We start from the raw sequence: 17,921 nt of genomic DNA, 5'->3' as shown, positions 1-17,921 counted from the left end.
TGATAGTTGGTTCATGTCCCGGTTCCGGATTTTCGAACGTCCTTTCGTACGATTTAATATCTTGTACTTTGCGTTTCGCGGCTCGTACTCTTGTAATTTTAAGACGTTTCTCATCAATAATTTGAACCACTTTGATTGTACTTTGTACTTTTTAACTTTTTGGTCGTTTGCGTCTTCAAATCGTCGAATCTGTCTTTTGTCTTTACCTTTTATTATTTAAACGAATATCACTTGTAAATAGAACAATTGCAACTAAAAGCTTGTCTTTCTTGAAGGATAATGCTATGAAATATATGTTCGTTTTTAGCATTATCACCATCCACGTCAAAAAAATAAAGCACATGGACCATCAATAATCTAATACAAACCAGCGTAATTTGGTCTACAACATCTTACACAACCTTCCAACAAGAAACCATTACCTACAATTTTATCAACTCAAACTCATATTTAATAATAACAATCTTAATAGAACAAGAACGTTTTAAAACATTTTACACAACTTCCCAACAACAACCTCTCAACCACAATTTTACAATCTCACGTTCAGTGGCGGATCTAGAATTCGTAGACAGTGGTGTCACTAGTTAAAAACTCAAAAAAAATTACATTATCTAGTGGTGTGACACAAAAAAATTTACATTATCCAATAGTATCATTAGTTAAAAGTCCAAAAAAATTTCTACTGAATCGCGTATTTCAGTGATAGTCCGTGCTATCACTGGAGCAACTGTAGATCCGCCCTTGCTCACGTTACTCTTAACATAACAAAAATTTTCTAGAATATTTTACACAACCTTCCAACAACAAAACCCCTTCCCCACAATTAACAACTCACATTTAATAATGGTGTTTTATTCTATGTATTCAAATCACAGTTAGTTTTAATATTTTTGTTAATTTTATATAAAAGAATTCGTATGTCTATACCAATTTATTGTTTTGATGACGTAGGGTTTTACTCAATTAGGCCCTACACGATTAACTTGGTCCACAAATCATCTAAACCTGATTCCCATTTATAAATACGGGGCAAAACCTACATCAGGTTAACAACCCCTATTGCACATACAACTCTTTTGCTAAACCTAATCCGTAGGGTTTTTACCTACGGATTTCGTAAGGTTTTCACTCTTTCGTCGTCGATAGATTCCGACTGTTGGCCGATGGACAATTCGTTAACTACCCTCCCGAGATCTTCATCTAGGGCACAAATTATCACGGTAATCGGACCGGAGGTTGATGACACTGATGCCTAAAAAACCCTCCAATATCGTTGTCCATGAGTGTATTTTCCCTCGGTAAAATATATGCATGAACAAATGGCGCCCACCGTGGGGCAAAAAGCATAATGTCTCGTGTTCCTACAGTCACACATTCGGTTTGAGAAGGTTTGTATTTTCTTATTGAGCTTTTAATTCGTTATTTACGGTTTAAGTACAAGATATCTTTTCGTAGATGTTCGTGTGCGATTGTGCAACTGTTCGTGCGCTTTCTTGGCTAGTTCTTCGCGCACTTTTCGCACAGTTGTTCGCGCGGTTATGGCGCACAGTTGTTTACAGGTTTTACGCATGGTTGTTCGCGCGGGTTTTGCGCCACTCTTCATGCGGTTTTGCGCAGAGTCTTCGTGCGGGTTTACGCGCCTATGTGCGCGTGTTTACGCAGGCTTCTGCGAACTTGTTTTCTGCAGCATAATGAGAAGTTCGATACGATACTTGACAAAAATATAATACTGAACTTGAGGGACTTGATGACGTAGGGTTTCACTCAATTAGGGCCTACACGACTGACTTGAACCACAAGTCATCTAAACCCTAATTATCATCTATAAATATGGGGCAAAACCTACATCAAGTTGACAGCCCCTATTGCACATACAACTCTTTTGCTAAATGCCTCATAAATATTAGGGTTTTTACCTACGGATCTCGTAAGGTTTTCTCCCTTTCGTCGTCGATAGATTCCGACTGATGGCCGACGGGCATTTCGTTAACCACCATCCCGAGAGCATCATCTCGGGCACGGGTTACACGGTAACTAGATCGGAGGTTAATGACATTGATGCCTAAAAAACCCTTCTCATATCGTTATTCATGAGTGTATTTTCCAACAAAAAAATATATGCATGAACATGTTTATTTATTATTATCAACACTATTATCATCCGTCAAAAAGATCCCACTTTTTCAAAATGGATTCCTAATAAAAGACAAATAATAATAACACATGTCATAATTCGAATAAAATATATCGAATAAGCGCATAATAAGCGTATATAATTTAGGGAAGTGATATGTACACAATTCATTTTTGTTATGTAGACAATCATCATGCTTTACAGTGTTGTACTGTACACCATTGTAAAGCATGATGATTGTGTACATAACACAAATTGATTGTGTACATATGATCACCCTATAATTTATCTTAAATCTTGATTTACCAAATTTTATCTTAATCCCATTTAGGGAAAATTGTTTGAAAATGCATTTAACTTTCACTGAATTCTTATTGTATGTATCCAACTTTTAGATCTCCTATTGTATGCATTCAAATATTTTAATTGTTCTATTGTATGTAGTTAACCTGTTATAGCTAGGTAAACCTTAGGTCAACCTCTAGACAAAATTACATCATTGATCCCTCATGTTTCTCAGATATTTCAGGCTAGTTATTTATGTTAATTTTTGACGCCATTGGTCCCATAATAAAACAAAACTCAAACATATGAGATCTGGACTGGACTCTGGTGCCCCATTATTGCTCGTCATCATCACCAGAAGATGCTGAAACACGGGGTTTTCTGTTCGCCGGAAGTCACAAAATCAGATCTGAGTTTCGACATCTATTTTTGGCAACAAGTTCAGATTTGAGACTACGATAGTGAGGGTATTTTCGTCATCCATTTTCTCATATATGAAGGTTGCTGGGCTTATACATTCATACATCTTTGGTTTTGTTTAATCAAGTCAATTGGTGACCCAAGACAACTAATATTGAGAAATTGCATATCTTTTAAACATATTTGAAGTATTTATTTCTTCAACTTTTGCTTTACCCAAACCCTTAAGATCCACTCAATGGTGACGGGCTTCACTGAAATTGAAAGACATGAAGCAGTATAAATAAAAGGTTAAAGGTCAATGCTTTCTCATGCTTCATACTTTTTTCTTGAAAGTAATTATGTGATAATTAAAACAAGGTAATATATTTTACTCTGATTAAGTAACGGTAGGATGAGAAAATACTTGACGAAAAAATTTAATGGAAGTTAATTTTAGGGAGCAACGATGAACTTTTTCTATATGTTAACTTGATACATTCTCTACAAGTTACTTAATATATATAATAGAACAATTAAAATAGTTGAATGTATATAATAGAAGATCTGAAAGTTGAATGCATATAATAGAAATTCAATGAAAGTTCTATATATTTTCAAACAATTTTTTCATTTACCACCAACCTTTGATCTCTGCCGTAAATGTTAAACGATCTAACGGCTGAGAAACAAATAATAAATATCTTAATTATCACAAACGCTTTCGCGGTTTTTCCTAATTAGCCTTCTACTACCGAATCATCTACCCTTACTCGCTAAGCAAACCCTAATTATTCGATAAAATACTAATAGATAATTATTCATTTATAATCAAATCAGATAACCATATAATTGCAAAATTTTATACCAACAGACTCTAACTCTGTTATAGTTTTTTGTTACTATCGGTACCGAATTTAAGGTATCAATTTTAGTTTTCTTTCGTTTTTATGTTTTCAGTAAATTAATGACGTGAAAAAATTATGATATTAGCGCACGTTTTGAACTATACAAAGTAGTTATAATGTGTATTGGTTACTGTTTAGCATCTTATAACTGTAATTAGTTTGAATTTTATAATTTTACGGTTTTTAGGGTTTTGACCTGGTTGACTATTATAAGGTATCTGTAGGATTTGTACAGAAAATGTAGTCGATTTTGTTTTTTTGTTGTAGTTGATAAATATAGTTTTAGAATTTAATAATTTTTTAAAATAGAATGTACTCCAATATTTACTAGAAAAATAATGTAATTTACAAAAAATGTGTTTTTTTTATTTTTATTTTATTGTTTTTTTATTTTAATATTTTTTTTAATAAAATTGTGCTCTGTAGAATTGAACATTTAAATTTTGTTTATGTTTAGGCTGCAGTATGTTTTTAAGTGATTCGACGACAACAGATGCTGAGGCGGAGTCTGAAAATCACATAGCTTTATTTGTATCTCTTCTTTGCGGTTGCATTGTGCTTGGTCATTTACTCGAAAAAACCAGGTGGTTGAATCAGTCAATCACTGCTCTTTTTGTTGTGAGTGTACAACTAATTTTGTCATTATTGCCATATTGCATTTTTTTCGGCCGAGTAAACCATTCTGATTATTGCATATTGTATAAATGACTATGATCACTTTGAAACGCAATACCAAACGCTCTCGAACATGTCCTCATATTGCGTTTATTTGTTGGTAACAAGATCATATGCCTAAACGAAATTATATTGTGATGACAGGGTATATTCACGGGATGTGCCATTTTACAACTTTCTGGTGGTAAAAGCTCCCGAATACTGGAATTTAATCAAGAGTCGTTCTTTATATATCTCCTTCCGCCAATAATCTTCAATGCTGGGTATGCAACTTTGTTATTATCTTCTTTTTTTATCTGTTTAATAAAATGTGGGTAAGTGTCTTGATAATAGTTGATTTTTTAAATAGGTTTAAGGTTAAAAAGAAGCAATTTTTCCGCAATTTCATGACCATCGCGTCATTCGGAGTTATTGGTACTTTGATATCGTTTGCCATCATATCATTCGGTAAGCTAACATGCTACTAGCTTAATAACTTAATCTGTTGATGATCATATTACGTCATTTAGTAACTTTATTGAAGTTTGTGTTGTAATATTGATCAGTTAAGTTATATATGCCGGCTATGTTACAATATTATTAGTCTAGAGTTGTTGATATATTTGTGTCATCATGTAGCATTTTCTTGTCATATTTTGATAACATTTTCTTTTTGATACCTCTTTACTAGACGTTGACTTTTTAAATTCTGATTTAGGTGCAACACAGCTGTTTCGTAAGTTTGACCTTGGTTACCTCGAGTTGAAGGACTATCTTGGTATGTATTCTTCTATCTTTCTTCAATATTCACTACATAAATCTATGAAACTTTTACTTCTAACCTAAATGTTCATTTTTATTTTTTCTGATATGAGTAGCACTTGGAGCCATATTTTCTGCAACAGATTCTGTGTGCACGTTGCAGGTACGTGGATTTTGTTATGTGATATTAAAAAGTACAACAGATTGAGAACGTAGTAACAACTTTTATATCATGATCAGGTGCTTAATCAGGAAGAAACACCGTTATTGTACAGTCTAGTGTTTGGAGAGGGTGTAGTAAATGATGCAACATCTGTTGTACTTTTCAACGCAATTATGACATTTAACCTCTCCGATATAAACCCAACTGTTGCTCTTAGTTTCGGCTGGAGTTTTTTGAAATTGTTCGTGGGTAGCACCTTTTTGGGAGTTTTTGTAAGTTATTAATATTTATTTTTAGTTATGTATAAAAATTATTAGCTTTTTCTTTTACGTTTAGCTATTTTAGTTTCATACTCCCTCTGCCCAAATCAAATTGTCCACTACAATTATGCACATAGTTTTAGATAAGTGGTTTAATTTTACTGTTGACTACTAAAAGGTTGCATTTTTCCACTTTAGCACTTTTTGATTGGTTGAAATGAAAGCGGATAATTATTTTGGAACATCCTAGAATGTTAAAATGGACCAGTTATTTGGGGTTTTGGGAGTATAATGTTTCTAATCATTAACCTTGTCAACTTTATATTTGTGTCGTGTCATCATATAACAGACTTTCGTTTGCATATGTAGGTTGGCCTGTTATGCGCATTCATCATTAGAACTTTATTTCATAGAAGGTATGCGTTTAATATTACTTACATAGTTCAGTGTTCTGAATGTATATGATATTTGCATTTTTATATGAGTAAAAAATCATCTATTAAATTAGATTATGGATTCATACTCTAACTTATGAAGATATGTAACATTTTCTTTAAAATTTAGTTTGAATTTTCTTTTTATTCATTGAATACTGTTCATATAAGCTTTGAATAAATAATCCCATACATTTTCAGGAACTCAACTGACCATGACAAGAATTCAACTGACCGTGAAGTTGCTCTTATGTTACTAATGGCTTACCTTTCGTACATTACAGCTAACGTAAGTGATCGACCATCTTTAAAGGTTTAACCTTTGTATGGCAGTAAGTTAGAGGTTGCATGATGTGGTGGGCTGGGTAGCATGTCAGAATGGGTTTGGGTCAAACTGTGTGCTCGCTTAGTGTGACTCGAAACAGTTCGTTTTGACCTGCTAACATTATTTTCTGTATATATATATATATATATAGTGGCAGGATCAAGAGGGAAGTAACCAATCGGGGGGAAGCGGGGGATGCAAAAACTTTTTTTTTTTTTCGTTTCTTGAAAAAACTTTGTTCACGAACATTATAGATGGGATGAAAATATGAACATTTAGTAGAGACACTTTGTGATAAATGTTTTTATTTTGGCGGGAAAACGCTCGAAGAAGTAATATATAACAATTATCGTGTTTTTCGAGCATATGTTGAGGTTTTAGCTATTGGGGTTTAGATATTAGGGTTTAGATATTAGGGTTTGTAGGGTTTAGATATTAGGGTTTAGAAATTTAGGGTTTAGGATTTAGATTAAGTTTTTAACACGAACGGTTTAGAGTTTAGGGTTTAGGGTTTGGTGTTTTAGGTTTATGGAATAAACCCAAAACACCAAACCCTAAACCCTAAACTCTAAATCGGGCTAAATTTTACTTCACAATACATGAAGAAAAAAAACGTTCATATTCTTCACGAACAATATTATCTTGAATGTTATTTTTGTCGATCGTTTTCCCGCCTAAATAATAACATTCATCACGAAGTGTCTCTTCTAAATGTTCATATTTTCGTGTGATCTTGATGCCGGAAAAAAAAAATTCAAAAAAAACGGAAAAAAAAAAAAAATTTTGCTTCCCCCCGCTTCCCCCCGATTGGTTACTTCCCCATTGATCCTGCCCCTATATATATATATATATATATATATATATATATATATATATATATATATATATATATATATATATAAGTAACCAATCGGGGGGAAGAGGAGGGAAGCAAATTTTTCTTTTTCGTTTTTTTTTTGAATTTTTTTTTTCCGGCATCAAGATCACACGAAAATATGAACATTTAGAAGAGACACTTCGTGATGAATGTTATTATTTAGGCGGGAAAACGATCGACAAAAATAACATTCAAGATAATATTGTTCGTGAAGAATATGAACGTTTTTTTCTTCATGTTTTGTGAAGTAAAATTTAGCCCGATTTAGAGTTTAGGGTTTAGGGTTTGGTGTTTTGGGTTTATTCCATAAACCCAAAACACCAAACCCTAAACTCTAAACCGTTCGTGTTAAAAACTCAATCTAAACCCTAAATCTAAACCCTAAATTTCTAAACCCTAATATCTAAACCCCAATAGCTAAAAACTCAAAATACGCTCGAAAAACACGATAATTGTTATATATTACTTCTTCGAGCGTTTTCCCGCCAAAATAAAAACATTTATCACAAAGTGTCTCTACTAAATGTTCATATTTTCATCTCATCTATAATGTTCGTGAACAAAGTTTTTTCAAAAAACGAAAAAAAAAAAAAAAAAAGTTTTTGCTTCCCCCCGCTTCCCCCCGAATGGTTACTTCCCTCTTGATCCTACCACTATATATATATATATATATATATATATATATATATATATATATATATATATATATATATATATATATATATATTTTATTTTCTTATTACTTATATGAATAGGCAGGCATTGTACTCAATACTTTTACAAAAAAAAATTCAATTAACTATTAATCAATTTGATTCTGTTGAATATAATCATTTTAGAGGCTGTAACCATTTGAATATCCTTCGGATGACTTATAAGTTTTGACCAGTTAGATTCACAACCAAGTTGTCTGGTTTGTCTTCTAGTTTTTTTTTTCTTTCTTTTTTTTTTTTTTTTCATTTGAATATAGTATTGAAAATTGAAATACATTTTTGATAAATAAGATCTAGCTTTGTTTCCTTTCAGGTGTGTAACTTAAGTGGAATCCTCGCTGTGTTCTTTTGTGGGATAGTTATGTCACATTATGCATGGAATACTGTCACTCATAAATCACAAGTTACCACTGAGTGAGTGTGGAAACTTATTAAATCCCCTTCGAAAAATGAAATATTTTTTTAATCCTGCTTAAAGACTGAAAGTATTCACATCAGCTTATTTGGATTTCAGGCATTCTTTCGCGACAATTTCATACATCGCAGAAGTGTTTATCTTTTTATATGTAGGTATGGACTCATTAGATGTTGAAAAGTGGCAGTTTGTAACAGACAGGTAACCGATTCAAGTTATTTTATCCCTTAACTTATCTTTATTCAGTTTTAGATTTGGAAATACTGGCTGCTGCTTGTGTGGTTGGTGATGGGTCAGATAGTGTTTTGGGTCAAGAATTATAGTTTTTGATACTGGCAGTGATGTATTAAATACATATAAAAAATTATCTTCATTAATATTATAAATGTGTTTTTTTAGATAAAATGATTCTGAAGGTGTTAACCCGTATGATAAATTACTTGTTTGACTAAATTTTATACATATTGACACATGTTTACATGTTTTATATATATATTATTTGTGCAGTCCTGGAAAATCTATTTGGGCAAGTGGCATACTTCTTGTGTTAATTATGGTTGGAAGAGCGGGTTTCATATTGCCTCTTTCGTATTTATCTAATTTAAGTCGAAGGGGAAGTAATGAAAAGATCGGTATTAAGCAGCAGGTTAGTAAGTTTGAAGTTTTCTTTTTAATATTAAATAGTATCTTGATCTTTGATTACTTGATCAAGTGTTTTTATATCATATTATTTTACAGTTTATAGTTTGGTGGGCTGGTTTAATGCGAGGCGCTGTATCTGTTGCACTTGCCTACAAGAAGGTAAACACAAGTTTGTTGAAAATAAGTTATTGAACAAAAATTCATTCTACTTTATGTTTGCATTATGAAAGTTATTGAACAAAAATTCATTCTTACTGCACCTTCAAACACAATAAAGTAATAATATGTATTGAGTTTGGTTTCTTGATTCATTCGCAGTTTACTGGCTCTGGACAAACCATTCAGCCTGCAAATGCACTTTTAATCACCAGCACAATTACTGTTGTTCTTTTTAGTACAGTGGTAAGCATCTCCAATATTCTCCATAACATCTCATAACTTAACATTATATCTTTTTTTATTTTTATTTTTTAAAATTCAGTCAAAAGATTTATTTCTGGCGGTAAAGATACCTGAAATTAACATATTGAAATGTGAAGTTTAGTATACTCAGATACGTCTATATACCATTTATCCGTTTCAGTTTAACTAACCTTCATTTGAGTTCTTTTGAAATCAATTTTTTTTCTTCTATGCTCATATTTTTCTGATTTTCCAATCATGATAAGAAAAACTTTATTCTGCCACTTAACAAACTTGAGATACCCAGAAATCAATCTAACAAAATTGAGTCCAAAATCACATATTTGGTAAACTTAGATGTTTATGAGTGAATTATACCCATTTTAACTATCAATAACCAATAACCAATTATTTGAGATTTTGAAGCCAAGCTTCATTTTTTATAATTTATTTTTTTTTTATTTTTTTTTTTACTATTCTAACATGTTTATTGGACTGTTAAGGTATTTGGATTGCTGACGAAGCCGATTATAAGGATGTTGCATCCTCATTTAGACGAAACACAACCATCTAGCCCTACCTCATCAAGACTGCCGCTTCTAGCGAATGGACATGATCGTGATCATGATCCAGAAGCTGAAAACGGAAACCATAGAACACTAACAACCAGACCGAGTCTAAAGATGCTGTTGGGCAGTCCTACACATGCAGTTCATGACTTTTGGAGAAAGTTTGATGATAAGTATATGCGCCCGATTTTTGGAGGTAGCGAAAGTGTGTCGTTTGATACGGGGACTGGTGACGTGGATTTGAGCCACTGAATTAGTTAGGGCTATTCTTTTGCTTATAATTGGCCTGGTGTTATATTTGCCATGATGTAGATACATATTTAATACTCCGTATCTTTTAACTTTTTAAGTATTACGAATTAAGTTAACTGTGTAGCTGCCTGTCTCTCTTAGCGAGAGGTCAGGAGTTCGACTCCACTGGGCTGCAACATTGTACTCTCGCTTAGTGCGGGGCAGCCAGGAGGGGGGTTTTTACCGGCCATGCTCTCGGATTCGTCCGGGTTTTCTCAAGGACTGTAGTTGGGAACGAGTTATGCAACTACGGGAGATAAACGCGTGAGTAGTTGGTAATCTCAAACTGATGTCAAAAAAAAAAAAAAAAAATTAACTGTCTGGAATTTTTTTTTTAATGGTTAACAGTTATTTGTATTTGAAATTTTATATTATTTTATTTCTTTAATTGAATTTCTTTATTTCTTTATATTATATAATATATTATATTATTTATATTTTTTATATATTATCTATTTTTACTTTACTCACTAGTTCAAGTAATTAGTAGCTAACTAGTTCTAATCGAAATTGAGACATCAGTCTTCATAATTATTAAAAATAATCGAACTGATTGGTTTACCCTTATTTATACTGTCAATCGTTATTATGTTATACAAATTTTCAATCAAACATTACGAAATTGACATTCATACAACCTATTTCAACTCAATAAAATTTACTAGAATACCATAAAAATAAATAAGGGAGTACTATATAAGCGACACTACAACTCAAATAACATACTAAATTCGTAAACACTTTCATCCACTTACGACTCAATTATACCACAACCATTGCACTATCACATTGCACGTGTGGAATGCAAGTATTTTACAACCTCATTACTTAAACTTGATAACATGGAACTAAAAAAAGAAGAATTCAAATATAGGTGATCAATTTTTGAGCCAATTAATCTTCTACCATATGGTAAAACTATAATAAATTTTAATTGCTCGCTGTCCTTTTTAACGAAAAGTGGTTCTTGAATCATAATGAGTTTACTCTTTTAGTCCTTTAGACGCTCCAAACAGCCGTTAAGATGACAAAGACAATTCTACCCTTACCTGGTCCACCTTATTATTCGCGCCATTTCACGTGCCACCATGGGTATTACCGTCAATTCGATCCATTTGAAACTCCTAGTTTTCACTCTCCCCAACCGCCTTAACCGTGGGCCCCATTAGATACACACCTGATTTTTTGATATGCTATAAAGTACTACGTATCTCAAATAGATACAAATACTATCACCGATTGTCAGGTCTATCTCTATAATATCGTCAATCTTGAATAAATTCCGTACAGTTAACAATCTTCTTCTAAAACTTCATCCATTGTGTGTGAGTATTCTGATTCTATAACTATTACCTTTTTCTGTTAAGAATCTATTTGTTAGTATTCTGATTTTTGTGACTGATTTTTGTTTCTGGTATCTGCAGGCGTTAATCACGAATTTCAGAATCGAATTTACGACAGGCAAATTTGGGATTTCGGTAATGCAGCTGAACCTTCATAATTGAATTAGATATTGTTTTGATTACATAATTGAATTACATAATTGTTTAATTATTATCTTTAATAAATCAATGTGTATTCTTCGGTTATCAAGATTGATAAAAGTTGGTTAATTACATAGTGAAGAGATAGAATTTATATAAAATTGAACTGGAAAAATAACGTTCTGTTGTATGTAATTAACGTCTGAATACTTGAATTAGATGTATCGTGTATGTTTCTGTCTATAACATGTGAGTTGATGACGTGGCACCGGTTATGATGACGTGGCACATAATAAAAGTTGGTCAATTACATAGTGAAGAGAGAATTATATAAATTAAAGTGGAAAAATAACGTTCTGTTGTATGTAATTAACGTCTGAATACTTGATATTAGATGTATCGTGTATGACTATGTTTCTGTCTATAACATGTGAGTTGATGAGGTGGCACCGGTTATGATGACGTGGCACCTAAAAAAAAAAAAGTTGGTTAGTTACATAGTGAAGAGAGAATTATATAAAATTAAAATGGATTATAAACGTTCTGTTGTATGTAATTAACGTCTGAATTGTATCGTGTATGTTCCTGTCTATAACATGTGAGTTGATGAGGTGGCACCGGTTATGATGACGTGGCGTAGATACGAGTCTGTAGTAGTTCTGAATTTAGAAATTTTAGTTTTTCTAATTAAGCAAATTGGTATATTTGTGAAGGTAGAAATTAGAAAATGGTGGAATCAGAGAATAAGTTGTCTTCTTACTGGTGGTGGTTTGATAGTCACAACAATAGTATCACAAAAAAGTCCCCATGGCTCCAATCCACTCTTGCAGGTGCGTTTTTTGTTTGTTTTTGTGCTTTTTTTAAATCCGAGTTTGTTTATTCGGATTTCGTACATCTTAGGTCATTTATAGGTTAAACGTTCGAATCTTTTGCCCATTTTGTTCTGTCAAGATGACCCAGGGGTCAACATTTTGATTTCTATCATAAGAAGTTTCAGATTCAAACCTTATCTGAAAAAGAAAAAACTAGTTCTCCTTCGGGTAACCTAAATAGAAAAAACGTACTATGTTTCCCGTTTTTAATAAAATTTACGTACATACTTGAATGTTTATGTGGTTCTGTCCCAGTTTGTAGTAACGACTGTGATAACAACTTCGCTTTGAGTCTAGTAAAAATGACATGTTTTTACGAGTGACTTTAATATAATATGAACCATATGATTGACAGAATTGGATGAAAAGACGGAAACAATGCTGAAATTGATCGAAGAAGATGCAGATTCGTTTGCCAAACGTGCAGAGATGTACTACAAGAAACGCCCCGAACTTATCACCATCCTTGAGGATTTTTATCGTTCCTATCGCGCACTTGCTCTACAGTACGCTCGAGCAGCCAAGTTTGACCCCGATACTCGTGATTTGAGTCAACACCAAACTTCTGATGTGGACAAATGCTATGACACATTTTCGGAGTCATTTGGCTTTGATCATGATCAAGACGATGAGTCCGACGTCGTCGATGATCATCAAGAATCTTCAAGTGAATCAGTTGACGAAGAAATTATGAGTTTGAGAGAAGAAATAGAGAGACTTAAAGAAGAAAATGAGGTTCAAAAAGAGATGTTGGTTGAAAAAGATGAAGAAAAAAGAGAAGTAATAAGACAACTGAGTTTTAGTGTTGATTTGCTTAAACAAGAGAATTTGGATCTTAAAAAGAGAAGCATCAATAAATCTTGCTAGAAGCAAATAAGCAACACCTTCGCAATGTGTTTTTGAAGTAAATATGTTTGGTGTGTTAGTACTGTTATTGATAGAGTAATAAATCATAAAAAAGGGTAAATGATCAAAGTTTTACCCTTTCTACTAGAGTAGATATAAATTTTGTCCCTGGTGATGATGTAAATTGTGGTTTACATTTGCGGTTCCTTACGGGTTATGGTAATGCTATTGAAGTTTGAATTATTAAAGAAAAGATTTGAACTTTTGAACTTATTCGTTTACGGTAAACTCTTGAAGTGGTGTCATAAACGGTCACCAAACACTTACTTACTAAAGTGCTTCAGGCCTACACATATCCAGAAAACTCATTAACCTTGGGGTTGTGAGTTCGAGTTACGTTATGGACAAAAAGGTGTGTGTTTGCTATTTAAAAAAAGGGCAAATGACCCAAAAAGGTAACATAAGTTACCCAATTTGACAATCAAGGTAACCCCCAATTTGCACAATCCCGAAAATGAAGAATTACGTGTTCAAAAATTTTAAAATTGAAGTAATCTTCGTCAAATTCATTAACGACCGTTAGTCAAAAATACACGATTGGTCCCTGAAGTTTGTTAAAAATTGCACCCATCGTCCTCTTCATCAAAAGAATCTAAAAAAAATACAAACAACAACACAAAATCACCAAAACATATTTCTGAATTTAATTCACTTTCATATTACATATTCGAATATTAAATTCAGAAAATAAAATTCTACCTATTCTACTACGTCACTCATCTTCATCATGAATACAAAACTTAACTTCAAAACATTTGATGATCTTCAATAAAAACTGATATCATATTTGTATTCTACATCAGAAACCGAAGCCTCATGAATCATTAGTTTCGATTGACAGTTACAGAATCGTAGAGATTGAAATCGAGTTCGTTACTAACCGCTACTTCAAGTAGTACTAGTCTTCGAAACAATTCAGCGAGTTTCAGATCGATTTGAGCCTAGTTTCTAGTTCTTAATCACTCATTCAAGCTATCTGAAGCATTAGATCGGACTGAGATTCAACAAAAGATTCTTAGATCTGTTGGTCAAAGTTCGAAGGTGTTCGGTCAACAAATTAATTGAAGAGATTGTGTAGATTTCAGGAGTTAAAACTTATGAACGAGCATTCGTTTGATGATTTTAAGCGAGTTTCATGTAGAAATCTTTATCAAAAACATGCTAGAGCTCGAGTTTGAATTGAGTTCATAAAAAATGACGCTAGTTGTTCATGCTTCAATTCACAAATTGTTGTTGTTTTGATGGAAGATTGTTACTGAAAAGTGTTCATCGCTAGTCCTTGATGTTGTTTCGATCGATTTGGAGGTGGGTTTCAACTTTTGTAAGTACCCATTTTTTGTAAGCATTATGAAATGCGGAGTAACTTTTTTTCTTTTTTGTCAGCATCAGACATCCCTAGTGGGGAGTGACTTCACAATCTTACTAACGTGCGTGTATACTCCGTAAATGTATTCCTAATTTGATTCTTGTTTTTATTTGTTATTGTAATCATGTAGTTTATAATGAAGATGATAAGTGTGTTTTTATTTATTGATTTATAGTTATGAAAATAAGTGGATTTATAGCTAAGATGATAATGGGAATGAAGATGGTGATAAAGATGATGAAGAGGATGATGTGTACAATTTTTAAGAAACTTCAAGGTCTAATCGTGTAATTTTGACTAACGATCTTTAATGAATTTGACGAAGATTACCTCAATTTTAAAATTTTTGAACACGTAATCCTTTTTTTGCGCAAAAATAAAATTGAAATTATTTTCGGCCTTGTGCAAACAGTGGCGGAACCAGGAATATATTTCACGGGGGGCGAAATTTTTATTGAAAGCGTTCGGATTATAAAAAGTGCATGAAATTTTGTCAAAATATTACTCTCTTCGTCTCAGATTAATTGTCCAGTATTTTTTTCCGAGATGTCTCATATTAATTGTCAAATTCCATATATTAAAAGTAAATTTAGTAAAGTTTACAATATTTTCCTAATGAATTAATTAAATTACAAAAGTGAGTGTGTTTTTAATTTATTGATTAACGGTAAAACTGTAAAGTTAGAAAAAATACAGAAAAAATACAGTGTGATAATAATTTTTTAAATTGTGTTTATTTTCGAAACAATTATTCTAAAACGGAGGGAGTAGTAAACTTGCCGATACATAAAATAACAGCTTAATATTGTCAATATATTTCATGATCCATTTGACAGATTAATAATTTCACACTAATATTAATACATCAAGACAAGATATGCCATCGAATTATATGACTTTTCCCTTCATCTAGTTAATAATATACTCCATTACTTCGTATGATATTTGAATTTAAAAATACTACGTATAAATATGTTACTGTAACTTAATAAATTTGTTAAAATAGAGAAGATATTGAATATTACGAGTAATAAATAAGAGACTACATGTGTAATTTATTTATTTGTGAGACGTGCAATTCATTTAAAATAGTACAAGTGGGGCCTTGGGGTTTCCCTGATTTGTTTTTTGTAAGGACCAAAATTGCACCTTTTGACAGAATATATGGTACACATTTTAAATGGTTAACTAGTTAGTCCGGACCGGTCCGCGCGTTGCGGCCGGGACTTTCGGGCTGCGTATTCATATTTAACGTAGCGTTGTGTATTTACAGAGGAGAACACGACCCATGTGTTAAGCGCCGTTTTAGATGTCGTTGTGTTAAGCGTTTTTTAAAAAGTATCCGTTTCGAACGTAGTTAGTTTTGTTTTGTTCAATAAATTTTTTTGAGTGTAACGGTGCTGTCGGAAAAATTTAACTCGCGGCGAGCAGAAAGATACGGGTTGTCGTTGTGTTTAACATTTTTTAAAAAGTGTCCGTTTTGAACGTGGTTAGTTTCGTTTTGTTCATAAAATTATTTCGAGTCTGACGCTGCCATCGAAAATATTTAACTCGAGGCGAGTGAGAAGATACGGGGTGTCGTGTTTAGCGTTTTTTTAAAAAATTGTCCGTTTCGCGTATAGTTAGTCCCGTTGGGTTGGTAAGATTTTTCGTAATTGAACGGTGGTCTCGAAAAAATGTAACTCGCACCAAGCCTGAAGATAGGGCCGGTTATAAATTCGGGTAGAATTAGTTTCTTTTATTTTAATTAAATTATATAGTTACACTTTTAACCCCTGAGAAAGTGTAAACTTGAGGGGTCGTTGTGTAAATATACGTAAAGTTGAGTGCCTGTATGTAGTGTGAACGCAAACTCAAAACTACATTCCAATACAACTAAAACTACACAAACGCCCATCACATTTAGTATAAAAAAATAGAAAAGAAATAGAAACTAGAAATAGAAACTAGAAACTAGAAATAGAAACTAGAAACTGGAAACTAGAAACTAGAAATAGAAACTAGAAACTAGAAACTAGAAACTAGAAATAGAAACTAGAAATAGAAATAGAAATAGAAACTAGAACTAGAAATAGAAATAGAAATAGAAATAGAAAAGTGACTGACCGCGCGTTGCGGCGATCTAGTTTGGATGTACATTTGTGGTGGCTGCATCAGGATATTTACGAAGCTTATATTATCTGATTAAGTTTACAAAAGTGTTATGTATATAGACAGAGAAGTGGTACTAATATTTACATAAGTGAAAAAAAAATATGTGAACATAAGGACCTGCTGCAGTATTTGCTGGGCTTCTAATCCTTTATCTATGTGCTTTTATTTGCTTCCCTGCATCGTGTAAAATTGTCACTATTAGTACAAAAATCACCTATACATGGAAAATTCGGTTTAAACTTTGATGAGTACACATAAGGTGATAATATATTGTTGACCGAGTTTCACAATAACTTCACATCATCATTCTAAACATTCAAATACACTGATGAAAAGAATGTGTTATTATACATGATGCAAACGAAATCTTTAAATATTTACCTATAAGGGAATAACATCAAATCGTTAGTTAACACGACAATTTCAATATGAAGACATGAAGAAGCGAAGCTAGCTCCACCTGCCACAGTAAAAATGTGAAGTAGATACCGAATTCCATTAACGTCTACGAAAAAATTAGACAACAAAATAAACTAAGAGTAAGCCTAGAGTATTAAACCTAACCAAATACAACTAATCTTAATCTGAAAATCAACTTTCATAACTAACTTAGAGGCTCTCGAGGAACGTATGGATGTAGGATAATTATCTTAGAAGCATGCCTTAAAGCAACCTTAAGATGAGCCACCTCAACTTTGATAATTATGGTTCACCTGCATCACCTTTGTCATTATATAAAAATATACTAACTGTAGTGCGTTTGAAAATGTATAAGTAAATTGAAACTTGCTAATCTATTTTTTTGTTATCTATGGGTTTGGGTTGTAATGGACCATGACCCGTTCAGAGAATATTGTTTTCATCAAGTCTTTATATACCGGAGTATATTTTTTGTGACATTTG

General features: G+C 32.6%; 2 protein-coding genes across 2 annotated transcripts; both read left to right on the top strand.

The window, feature by feature from the left end:
* The first annotated feature begins 4,572 nt into the window (after window positions 1-4,572).
* On the top strand, window positions 4,573-10,297 carry LOC139899358 (sodium/hydrogen exchanger 1-like). The gene is made up of 13 exons (XM_071882195.1): window positions 4,573-4,667; window positions 4,754-4,851; window positions 5,102-5,161; window positions 5,262-5,308; window positions 5,386-5,580; window positions 5,938-5,984; window positions 6,204-6,291; window positions 8,231-8,331; window positions 8,432-8,533; window positions 8,840-8,978; window positions 9,071-9,133; window positions 9,293-9,376; window positions 9,880-10,297. The coding sequence occupies exons 2-13, from the start codon at window positions 4,791-4,793 to the stop codon at window positions 10,195-10,197; spliced, it is 1,305 nt and encodes a 434-aa protein (XP_071738296.1). The 5' UTR covers window positions 4,573-4,667; window positions 4,754-4,790; the 3' UTR covers window positions 10,198-10,297.
* Window positions 10,298-11,482: 1,185 nt separating this feature from the next.
* LOC139902626 (protein NETWORKED 3A-like) lies at window positions 11,483-13,459 on the top strand. The gene is made up of 4 exons (XM_071885233.1): window positions 11,483-11,561; window positions 11,661-11,714; window positions 12,434-12,550; window positions 12,948-13,459. The coding sequence occupies exons 3-4, from the start codon at window positions 12,448-12,450 to the stop codon at window positions 13,457-13,459; spliced, it is 615 nt and encodes a 204-aa protein (XP_071741334.1). The 5' UTR covers window positions 11,483-11,561; window positions 11,661-11,714; window positions 12,434-12,447.
* The last annotated feature ends 4,462 nt before the right edge of the window (window positions 13,460-17,921 follow it).

The sequence above is a fragment of the Rutidosis leptorrhynchoides genome, chromosome 3 (genome assembly GCF_046630445.1).
Source record: "Rutidosis leptorrhynchoides isolate AG116_Rl617_1_P2 chromosome 3, CSIRO_AGI_Rlap_v1, whole genome shotgun sequence".
Classification (NCBI taxonomy): Eukaryota; Viridiplantae; Streptophyta; class Magnoliopsida; order Asterales; family Asteraceae; genus Rutidosis; species Rutidosis leptorrhynchoides.
Note: the sequence above shows the minus strand (reverse complement) of the source record. Positions and strands in the feature narration are given on the sequence as shown.